This window comes from Zalophus californianus, chromosome 1 (assembly GCF_009762305.2).
Source record: "Zalophus californianus isolate mZalCal1 chromosome 1, mZalCal1.pri.v2, whole genome shotgun sequence".
In the NCBI taxonomy this organism is placed as follows: Eukaryota; Metazoa; Chordata; class Mammalia; order Carnivora; family Otariidae; genus Zalophus; species Zalophus californianus.
The window spans coordinates 156,884,156-156,903,517 of NC_045595.1; the positions used below are offsets into that span (position 1 = coordinate 156,884,156).

The 19,362-nt window shown below is 44.3% G+C and overlaps 1 protein-coding gene across 1 annotated transcript; it reads left to right on the forward strand.

Annotated features, from left to right (window-relative positions):
• The first annotated feature begins 5,987 nt into the window (after positions 1 to 5,987).
• Positions 5,988 to 19,044, forward strand: ZBTB20 (zinc finger and BTB domain containing 20). Its single transcript, XM_035726658.1, is given in 6 exon segments — positions 5,988 to 6,082; positions 6,084 to 6,122; positions 6,125 to 6,164; positions 6,167 to 6,400; positions 6,403 to 7,593; positions 18,293 to 19,044. Coding segments are annotated over 6 exon segments (2,001 nt in total). The 5' UTR covers positions 5,988 to 6,007; the 3' UTR covers positions 18,715 to 19,044.
• Positions 19,045 to 19,362: the final 318 nt, after the last annotated feature.

Sequence of the window (19,362 nt, forward strand, 5' to 3'; positions counted from 1 at the left end):
TAGAGGTCAAGTCTCACCACCAGGAGACAGCCCAAACACCCCTTTTACACCCAGGAGGGGTGCGGTGCATAAGGCAGTGCAGCTCTCCTTCCCGCAGGCTGATGACCCTGCTGGTCCACCTCCAGCGATAGTGACAGCTGGGCTATGCTAGGAGTATGGAGCCAGGGTAAGAGGAAGAGTCTTGTCCTGCCTGCCACCTTCTGCTTGTGTAAGTGATTTCCCCAGTGCCCCTAGCCATCCTCCAAATGATGCTGGCGGGTCCGTTCATGGACCCAGAGGCAGTCCCGCAGGATCAGCCAAGAGGGTCCCTGGCTGCGCTCAGGATAGAAATCAAATGCAAGCCAGCAGGAGGTGAAAGCAGAGTTAATGGAAGGTATAGAGAGAGTGCAGGTACAGTCAGAGTGTCTGGGAGACTCAGAAAGGAAAGGAGGGAGTCTTGTCTTTGCTTTGGGTCTGGGGGCTTTTTACTGACGATTGTGGTCTGATGCACGTGTCCTCTCAGGCATCTGGGAACTGGTCAGAACAAAGACAGAGTTCAGGTGTCCATCATAAGTCACTTATTCCCTGGAGCCTGGGGGTCTTGGCGTTGAGATAATCTAGTGCCAGTGGTCTGGAGTATGCACACGATGGCCTTGCCTGGTCACTCCTTAGATGCTATCTGTTGTGCTGGGAGACTCCAAAGAAATCACTAACTCCTTGTCCCTTATAAGGGGGACATACATTAAGGCACGTGTAGGGCAGGGGTACAGGGCCTAGCAAGAATAGAATCAGGAAAGGGAGCAAAAAGCAGGTTTTTCTGGAGTCCTTCAGTTTCCCTGTCTCACAGAGATTGTGAAGATGCCAGTGAGATAGAAAGCATGCATAGGGCCAGGTGCTTCCGACAGTGAAAGCTGTGAATGAGCAAGCTCTAGCCTCCTGTCATGCAGAGGCTCAGCAGTTTGCCCCCACCCCAGCATATAGGTGAAGTGGACATGACCGAGGTCTTGGCCTTGACAGGGGCAACAGATGTAGATTTGGGGAGGAAGGGACCTGAGTAGCCACATGCATCCCTGCTTCTTCAGGAGAGGAATGGGCCTTTCCTAGCATGACCAGCTTGGTCTAAGTAGCCAACACACAGTAGCTTAGGACCTAACATCACCAATCCCCTAACATATGAAAGGGCAACCTCAACACAGTAAAGGCATCAACGTGCTATGTGGGAAAGAGTGTGATATGAGAGACGGGGCTGCGGAGGCCTGGCCACCCCAGCCCTAGTTCATGAGCTGACCCACTTACCTCATGTGAGCCTGGTGGCCCAGATTGAAAGCTCCAGGGCTTTTCGGCCCTGCCATTTGACTTAGACGTGTTGACTTGACCGGAATTCATGTGGGTTTTAATTTGAGAGCTGGTGTTTCCTCCCAAATCATAGAGACTTCAGATTCCCATCTCCCTCTGTAGCACCTCACCCTTGCCCTGGTCTCATTTTGTATATCCGGGCTAAGGAAGAGCTGGATTTCCCACCTAATTAAAGGAGATTGTATTGCCTGATGTTTCCTTTCGTGTTCATTTTCCCCCTGCACACAAGCAGTTTTTTATTCTCGTGCTAAGCCTTATCCCTGGACACCGGCAGTTTAAGAGACAGGCAGGAGCTGGGTTCCTATAAGGCGGAGCCAGGCCCCCCATCACCTCTTTCACCATGAGCCGATTTTCCCTTCGGTCCTCGCCCCGCTGCAGCCCCATCCGTATTGTGCTCGCTCACAGAACACAGTCATTCAGAATACATGACCACTCTCGGTGGTAGGGTTCCTTGCATGTTTCTAGTGAATGCCATCTCAGGCTGACTCTATATTTTTACTCTAGTGGAAAGGAGGCTGGTTATTATTTTTAAACACACGGAGAACTATTTTTATCACTCTTTTCATTTTATCCCATCGGTTCTATGTTCACACCACCGTGGGGGTATTTTTTGGGTGAGGTGGCGTCCCCAAATATACATAATCTTTGTAAAGTTGTATGGTTTTGTGGAGTTGAGAGAGTGGTTGGTGTTTTCTTTTTTTTCTTTCTTTCTTTCTTTTTTTTTTTTTTTTGAATAGCCCAAATGCCTATTCAGTGCCAATCTAGGAAAGAATGGAGTTAGCATTTTCACACCATTCCTTCCTATACAGTCCCTGAATAACCATCTAATCAAGATTTGTTTTCAATGGGGAACAAATCTTCTACAGTAGAGTATTTCAGATTTATTCCATTGGAATCTATACATTAATGCCCATTGGATGAAAGGACCTGCTTCACAAAAGCCTGGACATTGCCTTGCTGTGGCAGAAACTTTTTCCCACTGTATTAGTGTTAAATATAAAAGAAAGCCTGGGAAAGAATTGCTTCAGCATTGTGTGCGGGAGGAACCAGGCGCGCCTGAATGGAGAGGCAGGGTCCCCCATCGCATCTGTACCCGTATCAGCAAAGCCCATTCAGCCTTTCATGGCTGCTTGCTGCAGTGTGGGACCAGTGTACTCAAGGAGATGTTTAAAAATTGTGTCTATAAAAATCCAACTAGGCTTGCCGGGTCAGGTTGTACATGTGTGCAGGTTTGAGTTTGTCTCGGTGGTTTTTAATGAAGTTGGTGACATTACTGCAGTAATCATAATTCAGACCGTTTCACAATTTTTTGTGATTATCTCTATAGGGTTACATAATTGTTTAGATAGACTCAGCCAGTTCAGTCAAACAAGCACTTTGAATTTTTCTCATGAGATTGTGTGTGCGTGTGTGTACGAGTGTGTGTAGTATGAGGACACCTTTTGCTTGACCATTTCCCTCTCTAAAGCAACCTCCATCATCACTTTTAGTGTTTTTATCTTTTCTTCTATGTCCTGAGGATTTGGATGGCCTTAGATCTTTAGGCAATCTGAGTTTCATTCTTCAGCAATCCAGTGTTACGGAGTGGAAAAAAAAAAAAAAGCATCCGGGGTGTGGGTTCTAATCCCAATCCTGTCTCTTACTAGCTGTGTAAAACTTAGGGTAAGTCACTTAAACACTTAGATAGCCTCAACCTTTTCTTATATCAAATAATAATAATAGGACTTTCCTAAGAACATATAGGATGCTTTTAAGGAAAGACTAAGATGTTGTATGTGAAAGAGTTTTGTACACTATGAAATGCTACATGGGTATTATTAGGATACTTGTAGAGTTTCTTCCCAGAATTATCATAAGGAAGACAACTCTTCATCATAAATGACAAATCTAGTGATATTGCTGTGACTGGTGCTAAGAGCAAATGTGTGTTTAAAGAGTGTTTTCACCTGTGTGGAAAAAAGTTACTTTTAGTGCTTACTGTTTTACTTAAATAAAAAAAATTCAGTGATAGTAAAACCGTATCTAGAAAACTCTACATTTTAGTGCCAGGACATGATGTTTTACCTCTTGAATTGTTCCATTTGTAAACTTAAAAAAAAAGATGTCTCTATGTTAGATTTACTGAGACTATTTTGACGTCCCAAGGCCTAGAAACATGAACACCATACTAATTCAAGGGTAGGTGTAGAAGCAGCTGGAGAACATACTGAACAGACTTTTTCACAGAGCTTTACAGTGGATTTATGGACACCCGGGGGCCAGACTTCATTTAGGGCAAAGCATGCAATACAATGAAGCAGGTAAGAGTGAAAATTCTAGAGCCAGACCGCTGAGCTCAAATGCCAGCTCTACCACCCATCGCCTATGAGGCCTTGAGAGAGTTTCTTAATTTGTATGGCCTCAGTTTCCTCATTTTAAATGGGGATAATAGTACTACCTACGTGGGGCACCTAGGTGGCTCAGTCGGTTAAGCATCTGCCTTGGGCTCAGGTCATGATCCCAGGGTCCTGGGATCGAGCCCTAGGTTGGGCTTCCAGCTTAGTGGGGAGCCTGCTTCTCCCTCTCCCTCTGCCACTCCCCCTGCTTGTGTGCTCTCTCTCTCTCTGTACCAAATAAATAAGTAAAATCTTTAAAATTATAATAATACCTACGTGATAAGAGTTGCTGTGATGATTAAATGAAATAATCTGGTAATACATAGTAAGCATTAAAAAAGGAATGTTTGCTCTTGTTGTGCATGGGGGACTCAGGAAGGACTTAGAATTTGGTCTGCTGACTGATTTCCTGAACATCTTCCTGGGTTATTGGGGCCTTCCTCTGGGACTGTACTTTGTATTAACACAGTTAGAGAGGATTCACCATGATTCTTTAATCTGGCAATGACAATTTGTTTTTACAACAGTGAAAAAAGTAGAAACTGGAGCCCAATGCAATATTTTCAGCACATCACAGACCTAATGGAAATCAGGACAAGAAGGAAGTCTCTTATGTAAAAATCAGTGCAAATCCTATGACTGAAAGTGAATATAGAGCCTCTAGGCATGTATTAAGTTAACTGGATATATGTGAGGCCTACTAAATGTAAAGACGGGAACAAAGGAAATAAATGAGTATGTAAAAGGATGCGGTCACACCGACAGAGCTTAGGCAGCATGAGGAGATTGAGTGCAGCGAGGTAGAGCTGGTGGAGCTCAGACTTTCCTGAACTGGTCCTCTGTCCTAAGGCAGAGGAGAAAGAACCTGAGGATGTGGGCATTCCTCCCATCTGCAGGTCATTACCTCTGGGGTTACTTCTCACAAGACACGGGGATCCCGGTCACAGGCCAGCAATCAGTGCTTGGGCCACCTGATTGTGAAAGCCCACTTACTTGGCCTCTCTCAAGCTGATTATTCAGTTGTGAAGGCAAGAATGGGGAATATAAATGAAGAATGGTTCGGAGAGAGGGATTCTTTAGAACCATTTGAGAAGTGAGGTAGAAAAATAGGAAAGCCCTAAGCCTTAGTGTTCTAGCCACCCATTTCAATTCTCAATCTGTGATCCAAATGTAACCGTTATCCCTTGTCTGCAGAGCCCAGGGTATAAGGGTGGCAGTGGGTCAGGCTATGGACAGCCTCCACGTAGCTGACGGCTGTCTCCCCGGGGAGCCGTTTGATACTTCCCTGTAGCAAGTGCATAGAACACAGTATTGCCTAGGGGGATCACACAGCCCATTCCTGGTTTACTCCTGCTGTCCTCACCTAATTATCAACAGTGCTCCCTTTCACTCTCAGAAGTGCCCAGTTTGAACACTAAATGTGATCACCTGGTATATTATACTCTCCCAGTTCAATGCTGCCATCTCCGACCTTTTGAACATCTCCTTCCTTGTTAAGCTTCAGGAAATGCAAAAAACGAACCATGTCACATACGACCACTTTAGAAAAGTCCTCAGACAGGTTGTCAGAGATGACAAGAGTGTGTAAGCACCCCTTTAGCCAGCAGACAGCATCCTAGAGCCTGTGCCTCAAGTGGAAAACGTGGAGGCAGCTGCTTGGGGGATATCTTAGTCTGGATTGGATTTTCCAAGGGTTTTTGCGTACATGGTGTGGATTGAGAAATATACATATAAAGTAATAAATAGGAAAGGAGTTTATTTTTTTAACTATGAATATTGTTGCTATGAATAAAATCAGGAACTCTGAAAAACTGGGGGAAAATGTAAGCTTTCCCAAAGGACCTCGGCTTCTACCTGTCTAAAGTAGAGATAGAGCATTCCAGGAGAACCAGTCTTTCCATTTGTTTCTCAGGTCTTATGTGCTGCAGTTTTAGGAAGAGCAGGCAAATGACCCATCTGTTTATTAGGCTGTCCTACTTCAACTGGCAACCCCTGGCTGAAGCTCTAGGGCATAATAGGGATTCGGTACCCAAAATAGCAGGGGTATTGTTGGAGCCAAATCCAAGGCATCGTTCCCATAGGCCATCATACCCGCAGCTGATCCCTGTGCAAAAGCATGTCCATCTCGCCACAGAGCCCGCTTGTGTCTGCAAGGTCGGGGGTGGGGGTGCTTTCAGGATCCATAAGCGTGACCCACCTGAGACCTGGGTGTTAGGAATGCAGTCAGCTAGCTCTGACCCACACACCCTGTCTTGTGTCTGTCTTGCCACCGTGCAGGTGACATCAGTTGCAAGGGGATGACCGAGCGCATTCACAGCATCAACCTTCACAACTTCAGCAATTCCGTGCTCGAGACCCTCAACGAGCAGCGCAAACCGTGGCCACTTCTGTGACGTGACGGTGCGCATCCACGGGGGAGCATGCTGCGCGCACACCGCTGCGTGCTGGCAGCCGGCAGCCCTTCTTCCAGGACAAGCTGCTGCTGGGCTACAGCGACATCGAGATCCCGTCCGTGGTGTCGGTGCAGTCGGTGCAAAAGCTCATTGACTTCATGTACAGCGGCGTGCTGCGCGTCTCGCAGTCGGAAGCCCTGCAGATCCTCACGGCCGCCAGCATCCTACAGATCAAAACAGTCATCGATGAGTGCACGCGCATCGTGTCACAGAACGTGGGTGATGTGTTCCCGGGGATCCAGACTCAGGCCAGGACACGCCACGGGGCACCCCCGAGTCAGGCACATCGGGCCAGAGCAGCGACACCGAGTCGGGCTACCTACAGAGCCACCCGCAGCACAGCGTGGACAGGATCTACTCGGCGCTCTATGCATGCTCCATGCAGAACGGCAGCGGGGAGCGCTCCTTCTACAGCGGTGCAGTGGTCAGCCACCATGAGACCGCACTCGGCCTGCCCCGTGACCACCACATGGAAGACCCCAGCTGGATCACGCGCATCCACGAGCGCTCTCAGCAGATGGAGCGGTACCTGTCCACCACCCCCGAGACCACACACTGCCGCAAGCAGCCCCGGCCGGTGCGCATCCAGACCCTGGTGGGCAACATCCACATTAAGCAGGAGATGGAGGACGATTATGACTACTATGGGCAGCAAAGGGTGCAGATCCTGGAGCGCAACGAATCCGAGGAGTGCACGGAAGACACCGACCAAGCAGAGGGCACTGAGAGTGAGCCCAAGGGCGAAAGCTTCGACTCGGGTGTCAGTTCCTCCATAGGCACCGAGCCTGACTCGGTGGAGCAGCAGTTCGGGCCCGGGGCAATGCGGGATGGCCAGGCCGAACCTGCCCAAGCCGAGCAGGCCACGGAAGCTCCTGCTGAGGGTGGCCCACAGCCGCACCAGCTAGAGACAGGTGCCTCCTCCCCAGAAAGAAGCAACGAGGTGGAGATGGACAACACGGTCATCACTGTCAGCAACAGCTCTGACAAGAGCGTCCTGCAGCAGCCTTCGGTCAACACGTCCATCGGGCAGCCATTGCCAAGTACCCAGCTCTACTTACGCCAGACAGAAACCCTCACCAGCAACTTGAGGATGCCTCTGACCTTGACCAGCAACACACAGGTCATTGGCACAGCCGGCAACACCTACCTGCCGGCCCTCTTCACTACCCAGCCCGCGGGCAGTGGCCCCAAGCCTTTCCTCTTCAGCCTGCCACAGCCCCTGGCAGGCCAGCAGACCCAGTTTGTGACAGTGTCCCAGCCTGGCCTGTCGACCTTTACTGCACAGCTGCCAGCGCCACAGCCCCTGGCCCCATCCGCAGGCCACAGCACAGCCAGTGGGCAGGGCGAAAAAAAGCCTTATGAGTGCACTCTCTGCAACAAGACTTTCACCGCCAAACAGAACTACGTCAAGCACATGTTCGTACACACAGGTGAGTGTGCAGGCCCCTCTGGAGGCCCGGAAGCAGGCAGTGGGTGTGAGGGGGCTGTAGGAAGGGAGGGGCAGGATGGCAAGTACAGGGGAAGGTTTGGAGACATCGTCCAGATTTGAAGGAGACCCCACTGCCAGCCATCTTCTAGAAGCCCCAACAATACCCCCATTGTAGGCATGAAGCATCTGTCACCAAAATACAAAATCACAGAAACCCAGTGGAGAAGGGCCAAATGGGAAAAAGTCTGACGAGGAATTTGCAGGCACAATATCCCTTACATACATTGAACTTTGTAATACGGTCTTTGATTCTAGGTGTTTACAACTGGAAATGTCCTTGGAGAGTATATACTCTAGTCACTTCATTTTACAGACCAAAGTCATAGAGGCAGAACAGGGATGAGAGTTTCAGTCTGTAGTAAGTTCTGTATGAACCATCAGCTTGAAGAGGCTGCAACAAGGCTGATGCAAGCTTATGCTGAATTTGTGGTCCCCGAAATGGAGAAGTGATAGACTCACTCTATTTTCTATTGCTTTTTCTCTATTTTCAACATCTAGAGACCACAGTCTGGTCTGGGCACTAACCTTTTAAAAAGACAATAGACTGGGACATAGAGGAGTATAATTAGGATGATGAAGGAATGCAAAACCATGGCATATCATGGTTGAAGGTCTGAGGGCTGTTCAACCTGCAAAAAAGAAGACTCAGAGCATCATATAATATCCAAGTATTTGAGCTTCTGGGGCAGCATATGTAGTAGTTAAACTGGAGCTCTGGAGCTACATTGCCCAGGTTTGAAATCAGACTTAGCCACTACTGAACTTTGTCACCTTGAGAAAATTACTTAATCTTTCTACACTTGTTTCCTTGTCTGTATAATGGGAATAACAGTAATACATCTTTCTTAGAGTGTCGTTTTCAAGATTAAGTGAATTAATATATGAAACTCTTAAAACAACTCCTGGCGCATCATCAGCACTCTATAAAAGGTAGCTAACATTAGCACAGTTAGCTTTATTTAAATAGTTAGGAGGAGAGAGACGTTAAGCTTGTTCTGTTTGGCTTCAAAAGGTAGAACTGGACCAATGATTGAAAGCTATAAAGGAGATTCTTTCAACTAAATAAAAGGTTTGTTAACAGTCTGAGCTGCTCTAAGATGGGATAGACAGCCTCCAAAGGGACTGAGTTTCTATAATTAGAGGTGTTCCAGGAGAGAATGGATGATCATTCCATAGGGATGATGTAGAGGGGCCTCGATCATTAGATGAGTAGTTGGGTGAGATGGTGTTTCATCTCTGGATTCTGTGATTCTAAGCTAAGATCTCCTGATCACGCAGCTAGTGCCCTTTTCCAGCTCAATAACAGGACAGACATAGAAGTGAGAACTTCACGGATGCTCCTCCATATAAGTGACCATATATATGATATGATTTCACATAGATTCTCTCATATCTGAAAATACCTACCCCAGTGATGATCACCGTATTTGAAATTCCTATCATGAGTCCCTCTTCTGGTGTACCTCTGGTTCCAGAACACCCCTGTTAAATGACAAATAAGTTGCCAGAGAAAGTTACATAGTAGAATTACAATACATGAAAACAGATTAGTTCCTCTGAGCAACCTTGTTTCTCAGATCAGCTAGCAGAAATCTAGGGGATAGGACATAAGGCAGATAAATTTAAGTTGGTAAATAGAAAGGAAGGAAAATAACATACACTGAGACAAGATACCCAACATAGAGGTGAACAACTAAAACAGAACGTGACTTTCGATGAACTTTGCCTTCTTTGCAGTCAACTTAAGTCAAGACATTAGTTACATCTGTGTATGTGCCTTTGTGTGAATCAGTTGTTCTTAAGAATGACGGTTTTCACAACTCCAAATCAACATAGTAACTCACTACTGAATTTAGGAAGAAAATCAGATAGTGGTAAGTCACTATGTTTATTTAGGGTAAATGTGAATGCACTGATAACCTGAGACCAATCAAGGGCAATTTTCTATGTGGTATGGGTATCATCATTATTTGGTAAATTGATCAAATAGTAGTATTTCTAGTTATGTGGCACTTTATGGTTTACACAGTGCTCTCACTTAGTTTTTCCTTTCTTCTTCTGAATAGTTGTCATATAAACCATCAAATTAAAGATTAGGGAGGAAAAAGAGACCAGTGTCTCTTTTAGCCAAAGTGTCTTGTTAGCCAAAGTTCACTTCGCTGGTCTTGGATCCATAAACATTTCTATTCTCCTCCCCCCCTGCCGCCCCCCGCCATCCCTGTGCATCTCTTCTAGTAGACCTAGTGGAAATAAAATTCACATACTCTATGAGATCACATATTGAAATAAGGCTTTAAATTTGCAACACAAAATTTTCAGGGCACTATGAAAAATTGTCTTTTTGCTATATAAACACATTCATCCAATGAATTCACTAAAGAATTCTGTGGTTAACCCAAATAACTAGATTTGCCCATGAGAAAACCAGCAATGGGTTTGTACATTTAGACATCATAGATACAAAAGCTACAAGTAAAGTCATTTTATAAATCTGAGTTAATGCTCAAAGTGTAGCCTTCAGATCTCTAATAAACTATGAAGGTCCTCAGTAAAATATGAAGGTTTTGTATTGGTGTGTATAACATGGCCACATCTGGGAACAATTAATAATACACAGATATCACTTGAGCACCTCATTTAAAAGAAGTGAAAGTCTTCCCATTCACCCTGAATTAGTTGGCAGTGGCAGTTTGGAAGGGCCGTCTGTCTATCAAGACTTTTGTCTAGCTGAAGGAGTCCATAACCTAACAAAGTTAAAGAACAATTGGTCTAGATTTTTCAAAAGGCAAGACAGCCTGAACATATGGAAGTAATTCAGGACCTGGATTCATTGCAGCCTCCATTTCAAAACAAAGTTCTCTCCAATTTCTTAGGAAAACATAAAAAAAACAGGGCCTCCCAACTTCACAAGAGCCCAGTGGAAGTGATAAAAATCCAGAGCAAAAAGTCTAAATGTTAGTCTAAAAAGATTCTAGAAAGTACTAGGGATACTGGGAAGAGTAGGGATGGCTTTGGTATTCTTACCGATAACCTAATCTAAAAAAATCTTACTAAGAAAGAGTAGCTTGATAGAGCTACAAGGAAAGAGATTTGGGTTCTCTGCACCATGGCTATTACACATGCTACCTAGATTTGCATTTCAGTTGCTCCAACTTTAATGTCAATAGTACTTACTATCCACAACTGCAAAGAATCTATTCTGAGACGTGGACTCCAAATAAAATTCTGTGGAGCTCTGTGTTAATGATCCACATATTCACTGAAAGGAAGTGTTTGAAACAAATAAGTAGTCTTTTGTATTGACTTTGGAGCTAAGCTCCACGGTAGAGAACCAGAAAGCCCTTGGCTGTAAAACATATTCCATAATGGTTATAACACTGAAACTTAGAGTGGGGACATAAGTGAAAGACAGTTATACTACAATTTGATTTTTTGGGTTCAGTTTTGGTCCCTTTAATTGGCTGTGTGGCCTTAAGCAAATCACTTAATTTGATAACCCTCAGTTTCTTGTGTTTATAATGGAAATAATAATTTTCCTGCCTTTTGAGTAGCCGTAAAGGTATGGTGCATTTAAGAGCTTTTCATAGGGGCGCCTGGGTGGCTCAGTCGTTAAGCGTGTGCCTTCGGCTCAGGTCATGATCTCAGGGCCCCGGGATAGGCCCCGCATCCAGGTGGCTCCCTGCTCAGCAGGAAGCCTGCTTCTCTCTCTCCCACCCCCCCTGCTTGTGTTCCCTCTCTCACTGTCTCTCTCTGTGTCAAATAAATAAATAAAATTTTCTTAAAAAGGAGCTTTTTATAAAAGGTAAAGTACTAGTTAATGTTTAAAAAAAAAACCCATCGTCATTATTACCTGAGCCCCCTCCACCCAAGAGACATTGACTTTCTTTGCTCTATCTCATATCTCTGAATAATAAGCTCTTGACAGATTTCCTTCCTCTATGGAATTCAAACACTGAAGCCACGTGATACTTCTTGGGTTTCCCCTGAACTTCCTTTATAACATCAGCATTTTTTTTTCACTCCTTAATGATTTTTTTAAGAGTAAAAGAGTATCTCTCACCTAACCACTCTATCTCCTCCCAGACAAACCACAGTGGTACTCCATTTCTCCTAGGAGTGTCTCAAGTTCACTCTACTACAGCTTCATAAAAGTTGTGAGATACGAAACCAAGAGTTAAGAACGTATTTGAAAATAAGAGAATCAGAGAAAAACAGATGACACAAACCATCCTGTCATGGAACCAAGCAGGCTCCTCTATGTCCCCTCCCCTCAAGAGGAAAAACAATTCAAAGGAATGGGAATGGAAGGAAAGACAGAGGACAGAGAAGGGCAAGCTTTGGTGTCAATGTGGATACGGAAGGCAAGCAATAGGGAAAATTCTAAGATAACCCTGGAGCAGTAGTCCTCACGGAGTGATCCCCATACCAGCAGCATACAAATTCTCAGGCCCATCCAGACCTGAATCAGAAACACTGTGATGGCGCCCACCAATCTGTTGTTTCAATGAGCCCTAATTCACAGTAGGTTGGGAATCATTTCCCTAGAAGGCTGGGCAATGATGAGGATGACATCAGGTTGCTTTGGTTACATGACATTGTTCTCTAAAATTCCACTCATAAGAACCTATGCATTTGGAAAAAGAAAACCAGTTGAAAATAACAGCTTGATTTTATAGTGGATAAATTATATTATGGAGGCAAATACCTCATGAACGAGAGGTAAGCTAAGTCTCAAACTGCACAAGTACCACAGCAAATGTTCGCCTTCAGGCACTTTAAAGTACCTACGTGTACTATCATTACATGGTTGTCCCTGTACCTCCCCATTATAAAGGTAGAACTCTCTTTTAAGACCGAATCTTAGGACTTTTTGCTTTAAAATCTATATATAGGGGTGCCTGAGTGGCTCAGTCGGTTAAGCATCTGACTCTCAATCTCAGCTCAGGTCTTGATCTCAGGGTCGTGAGTTCAAGCCCCACATTGGGCTCCACGCCCAGCATGGAGCCTACCTAAAAACCAAAAAAATTAAAAATAAATAAATACATACATGAAATCTATATATGAATACAGGCTAGCATATGTAGTTGCTTAACAAATACCTTTTGAGTGAGTAAGTGAATGAATGTTCAGAAATGTGGGCATGCTTTCCAGGAGAATTTAATTCAAGGGACTTATACATAAATGCATTATTTTCTAGCAAGACTTAAGTTTCTCTTTCTTTTTCTTTTTTTATTTGCTGCAGAATTTATTGTATCTGCATTTCTACTTGTGTTTTCTTCACTAACAATGGTAGATGTTTGGGCTTTTTTCTGAGTCATACTATCAACAGCCCATTTATTGATGACTGTTTTGGGTCCATTAGTGTCCTCTATATAGGTGACAATTTTGTTTGTTACCTTGAAAAGCTCAGCTATTTCAGCCATGAATTTGATATAAAAAGATATAGGAATAGTAGTAACATAAGAATATCAGAAATAGTATAAAAATACTTGGATCAAGATAATAATGTGATGATCCTCATCCAGAATTTGGGCTATTATTTATATCAAGCCAGTGGAGCACTCAACAAGTATGTGATGTGAAGTAAGAAAGCCTTGGTTTGACCACTCTCTGAGTGACCTTAAATAAGCTCCATAGTCAATCTGAGCCTTAATGTTTTTGCCACAAAATATATAGATCTTAATAATATTTACATGGTTGCTCTAAGAATCAAATAACATTATTTCTGAGAAAGCACTTAACCATAAATACTGTAAAATCGTCAAAGCCATTTAAGAACATATATGTTATAGTAACATCATACATCTTGCAGCAGAATCCAGAGCACAGGAAATCGTTAACAGGAGGAGGAGGTGATAATCTGGCGAGGCTGGTATCATCCTCTCATCTGTTACTGACTTGTTGGATAACCTCTCTAATGGAGATACCATCTTCTGGGGACATTCATGTCTACCCCACTCATAAAGGTATAAAAAAAGTTAAGTAACGTAGATGAAGTTCCCTGAGATCTTCAAAATTCTGCCTCACACCAAAACATGTTAGTTGTCCCTGAAGCCGCAGATGTTGTGTGAATGCAGCGTGTCCCCCAGTAGGCAATCCCTCCTCCCAGGTGGCCCCACAGTCCACACAGGCCCCCAGGATCACACCCTCAGAACTGGAGAAAGGCTGGCAGGGAGTCACCCCAGCCATATCTCGGGGGCGTAGGCCTCCCTTCAGCTAGACCTGTCCAGTGGAGAGCAGACTCTTCAGCCAGTGAAAGCTCTCTGCGACTCTGTGTGAGCGCCCTTCCATTCTTGCCGCTGAATGTTTCCCATTTTCTGTTCCCACCTTGACATTCTCCATTCAGGGACTCCTGCTTTCCTCACCGGTGGCCATCTTCCCCAACCCATACTTTCCTCTTCCTTCCCTGCTACCTGCCTTCTCCCCAAGCTCCCAGTCTTAGCTTTCTGGCCCCTCACCAGACTCACCTGAAGAGGAGGGAGTTATGCTAGAGCAGATGATGGAGAGGCCAAGAGAATGGAGACACAGGTGGGAACAGTGCTTCTGAAAAACGTCCCGCCGACAGCATTCACTGTACTTTCTGCAAGCCAGGGGAAGCCTGGTTAGAATGAAAAAGAATCAGCAGGATCAGTGGGTTCTTGCTGAGCCCCCCACTACAGAAGTCACTATTCAGAATTGGGGTGTCTCAGCCCAGTCGGATACCTTTTACTTGAACTTTGGCAGGCCCTCTGTATCTACGAACCTAACAGGATGTCTCTTCCTTTTTTTCTTCCTAACTTGTCAGTCTTGGTAGAGTGTCAGTGCTGGTCCACAAGAAGGAGTTGAAAAGAGGCTCTTTAGAGAACAGGCATCAAAAACCAGAGAAAAGTATCTGCATTGGCCACTCCCCCCACACCGCTGGAATTGTCAAGGACGCTGCTGCCCCTTTAGTTTATCCCCTTGCTGTGCTGTTTCTTGGGCTCCAGAGCTCAGTTGTCACCTGCTCAGAACCCCTCTGTCAGAGCTACTTACTGACATTTTATTCATAGTACCGCTTCTTTGATTAGCATATGTGAGAGCAGACTGTACCCTTAACTCTGAATCACATAGCTGCGATACAATCACTTGCTTTATTGATTATCTGAAAGTTTTTTGTTTTTTTAAATCCTGAGTTGGCTTCCCCATGTAACCCAAGTTATTTCTCAGTTGCTTTCATTTATCATCAGTTCCTTTCTACTGAAAAGAACGGTTGATTTTTTGCCTTCAAATGATCACATACTCTGTGCTAAGTGCTTTATCTCTTTAATTTTCAAAATACCTTCACAAGACAGGTACTTACTGTATTATTCTCAAGTTACAGATAAGGAAACTGAGGCTTATAGAGGTTAAGTAACATACCCAAGTCACTCAGCCAAGGAAATGGAATTCATATCTGACTCCCACAGCTGTATAGCCCAAAATAGAGCAGTTTAAAGTGAAGGAGCTTATATGACCTTCTCCCTTATGTTATAATTCTAGTGTCTGCTTTGGACTTTGTGTCTCTTCCTAACGCAACGATGGACTTGCCATTCCTGGCTATAAGTTCAGACCTGAAAAACCATCGACTTCCACTCATCTTAACTCCATTTCTCCACATTGAAAGCAACAATTAGCAGACCTCATCTGTTTCATGTATAATGTTGAAAGCCCTTTTAGGGTCCCTATAAGCAATATGGAGGAAAATAACAAGAAAGAAAAATATTAACATTTCTACTGAGTGATACTGTTTCAAATCCACACATACATATAAATGAAAGTTGTGGCTGCCTGATTAATCTGAAAATAAGCCCCATTTAGTAAGACAGTTCTTGAAATACCTCTGCTCTACCAGCACAGCACCTTAATAATTATAGAGAGCGTTTTCCTTTAAGGAGCTCCCAAGTGCTTTGCAAACATTTTTCCTCATTAACTATCACACCATTTTCTGTGGCAGGGAAGGGAACAGGGTACTTTGTCCTATTTAAAATGTGGGACTGCTAATGCAGTGAATGATTGAAGCAGGTTGCCCTCAGGTCATGTGCTGACAAGGCCTAGACTAGAGGCCTCAGGGGTTGTGGGTCAGGGTGGGCAGAAGGCCACTAAATCTGCAAAGGGCCATGGCAAGTGCTTGGTCCAGCTCCTCACTTTCAGAAGGGGAAACAAACCCAGGGAGACTTAGAAAGCCCAGGGTCACGCAGATAATGAACAGCTGAACCAATACTACATGGATGCAAACAGCATACAGATGTATGCTATGAAGGGGAAGGTAACAACTGTGAAGAATCAATTTATAGTCAGATTAGAAGGTTGTGGAAGCAAAAAGCCTTCAGAGTGACCTTGCCTAGAGGAAAAACACACTGTAAGAAGGTGAAAGTTTCAAACAGCAAGAGCATTTTAACATAAAGTTTCAACTTCCTAGCAGCCAAAACACCATCTGGAACTTAAGAAGGCAAGCTGCCCATTAAAGGTGACAGGTGGATAAGTTTTAAAAGATAGTTGACCAGCCTATCGTAGCCTCTAGAAAGTATACTCAAAGCACATGGATGGCAAAGACCAGCTTGAGTTCAAGCATGTTTACAGCTGACAGAAATGTTCCGACTAAAAATAATACTCATGACTCTCTCTCTTAGGGAATCTCTCATTTCCAAAGAATGTACCTACATAAAAACCATACATAGCCTAAATGCATCATTTGGGAATGAGGCTTCCCCAAATTTGCCCGTTTGTCTAAAAGTGAACTCCTTCTCTTCTAACCCTGTGATCCTACTGACCATACTGTCCCATCCGTGAGAATGAAAGGAAAGAAATCAGAGAAGAGTCCAGAGGAGAGGGAGCTAGGCCAAAACGTTTGTGAATAACTAAGGGAAAAAGAGTTCAAAGACCAATGACATTGGTTAAGAAATTTGTGAAGGGATTCCTGAACAAAACTGCCATTTCTTACTATCATGTGCTTCAGAACATATCCTTTTATGTTTACAAACACAATGAAAAAAGGTTTCTGAAGAGATAAAGTTTCATACAACAGATCATGAAGCACTAACACTGAGCCTGACACATACTAAGCACCAAATACACGCTGACTGTTTTCATTGCCATTATTACCATGACACCTCAAACCTCTTCTCCTTCGTAATAGGAAAAATGGAAACATAGTCAAGGCCCATGTTTTAATTGGAAGTTAACTCAATTTTAAGAAATAGATTTCCTACCCTGATACAGAGTCCAGATGTTGAACAATGACCCTAGAGAGGTTCAAAGGCTTTGGGCTTTACTCTGGGTTATGGAAGAGTACAGAGGAGGACTTTCTTCTCCAAGGTGGGTGCCTCCACTGGGCAATCAGTAATGAGGTGGGACAGATGGAAACACCCTAATGCATCTCATCTCCCCTGTCAAGAGCAGGGCTGAGAACTAACAGTACCAACCAAAACGAGACTCTGTTTATCCAAAGAGATGTCACAGGCCCATGGACATTACTTATAGAGGAATACTTCATATGGTCAGTCAGTAACAATATTTTTATTTACCTTACTCCTTTTCACAAGTGTGGACATTTGGTTTCTAAGCCAACAGCAAACCGAAGCAGTAAACTGAGGAGAAAGAAGGGTTTCAGCCAACAGACTGAGAACAAAGAAAGAGAAAGCTATTTTTTAAATTGACCTGAGAGTTAAAAAATGCGTATGGAATCGTTTAATTGGGGCGGGGGGAGAGGATAGTTTTAAAATAAGAATACCATGCAAGTGTTCCCACACCACCCTTGGTGGTCTGCAAAGTGATTGCATATGTATTTATGTCAACACCAGCACAGTGAGGTAAGTAGGACTGTATACCTCAGAGGCATTTGGAGATTTGTCAGAGTATCCATGCCGAGGGTTGGCGCCCGGATTTGAACAGGACCATTTGACTCTGAGATCATTGTGTTGTCCACCACCTACTCAACCTCCACACCAGACAAGGCCAGTCCGTAGCTCAGGGCACTCAAGATGGAATAGCCAGTTAACTCTACCATTACATTGCAGGAAGATTTCTCTCTAAAATAAATAAAATTGAGAGGGTAGCTCTCCAGAACGACTTGCTCCTATGTTGGCCAATATTTCCCAGACCTACCATGGCAAAGTGCAATTACTAGGCAGAATACTGGAAATGGAAACTATCCCCAAAGAGCCAAGCTATGTAACTACTGTCCTTAGTTTCTAGAGATTCTAAAGAACCCGAATGCTTCCAAGATCTATCCTCTCTCTTATTTCTTACATGTGTTTGATAAAATTAATGGGAAGTACACAGTTAAATCCACATATTAACCATGATGCCGAAAATGACCCCATAAATGTAGCCCTCCCTTTTCTCCACAGAATGACCTTTGAAAACCTATGGTGGGTAGTCTCTTGTAGCTTTCCAAGAGAGCTGTTTTCTGGCATGGGGAGGTGGAAGACTAGCCTCTCCTGGCATCCCCCGAAAGCAAGGATTCTCAGAACACGAGAGGCCAGGAAGGACTGGATCTTTCCAATCAAGGGTGAACCAACCAGATTTTTTTTTTAATTTTGTTTTTGTTTTTGTTTTTTGTCGTCTTGTTTCTCTGTCTCTCGTTCTCCCTCCCTTGCTGTGTCTTGCTCTGTTCTGCTTGCTGTCTCTTCCCCCATCAACAGGTGAGAAGCCCCACCAATGCAGCATCTGTTGGCGCTCCTTCTCCTTAAAAGATTACCTTATCAAGCACATGGTGACACACACAGGAGTGAGGGCGTACCAGTGTAGTATCTGCAACAAGCGCTTCACCCAGAAGAGCTCTCTCAACGTGCACATGCGCCTCCACCGTGGGGAGAAGTCCTACGAGTGCTACATCTGCAAAAAGAAGTTCTCCCACAAGACCCTCCTGGAGCGGCACGTGGCCCTGCACAGTGCCAGCAACGGGACCCCTCCTGCGGGTACACCCCCAGGTGCCCGCACTGGCCCCCCAGGGGTGGTGGCCTGCACGGAGGGGACCACTTACGTCTGTTCCGTCTGTCCAGCAAAGTTTGACCAAATCGAGCAGTTCAACGACCACATGAGGATGCATGTGTCTGACGGATAAGTAGTATCTTTCTCTCTTTCTTATGAACAAAACGACAGAAAAGAAACAAAGCTATGGCACTAGAATTTAAGAAATGTTTTGGTTTCGTTTTTCTGTTTTTGTTTTTGTTTCGTTTCATTTTGTACTACATGAAGAACTGTTTTTGCCTGCTGGTACATTACATTTCCGGAGGCTCGGGTGAATGAGAGTTTTCCCAGCCTCCCTCGGATGGTGGCCTTAAGGCCTGGTAGTGCTTCAAGAGGTCCACTGGTTGGATCTCTAGCTACTGGCCTCTAAATACAACCCTTCTTTACAAAAAAAAAAAAAAAAAAAAAAAAAAAAAAAAAAAAATCTTAAAAAAAAGTAAAAAAAAAATTTTTTTTCACTTGTGAAGAGCACTACAAAAATATATAACAAAATCTAAAAGGCCTACTGTCTTTAAGTACACCGCTTGCAGTGTTTCAGTGGACATTTTCACAATTCTGGCCGCTTGGACTTCACAGTAACCAGTTAAAACTGTGGAATATCAATCACTTCTGGTTGAAAACCCAGAGGAAAGGCCCTGCTGTTTTCCACCTACCACATTGTCTGATTTCGTAAAAGGGCTGGGGGTGTTGGGAAGGGGCAGTGGGTCCGGTGGTGTGGGGAAGGCGAACGGCAGGCTTCTCC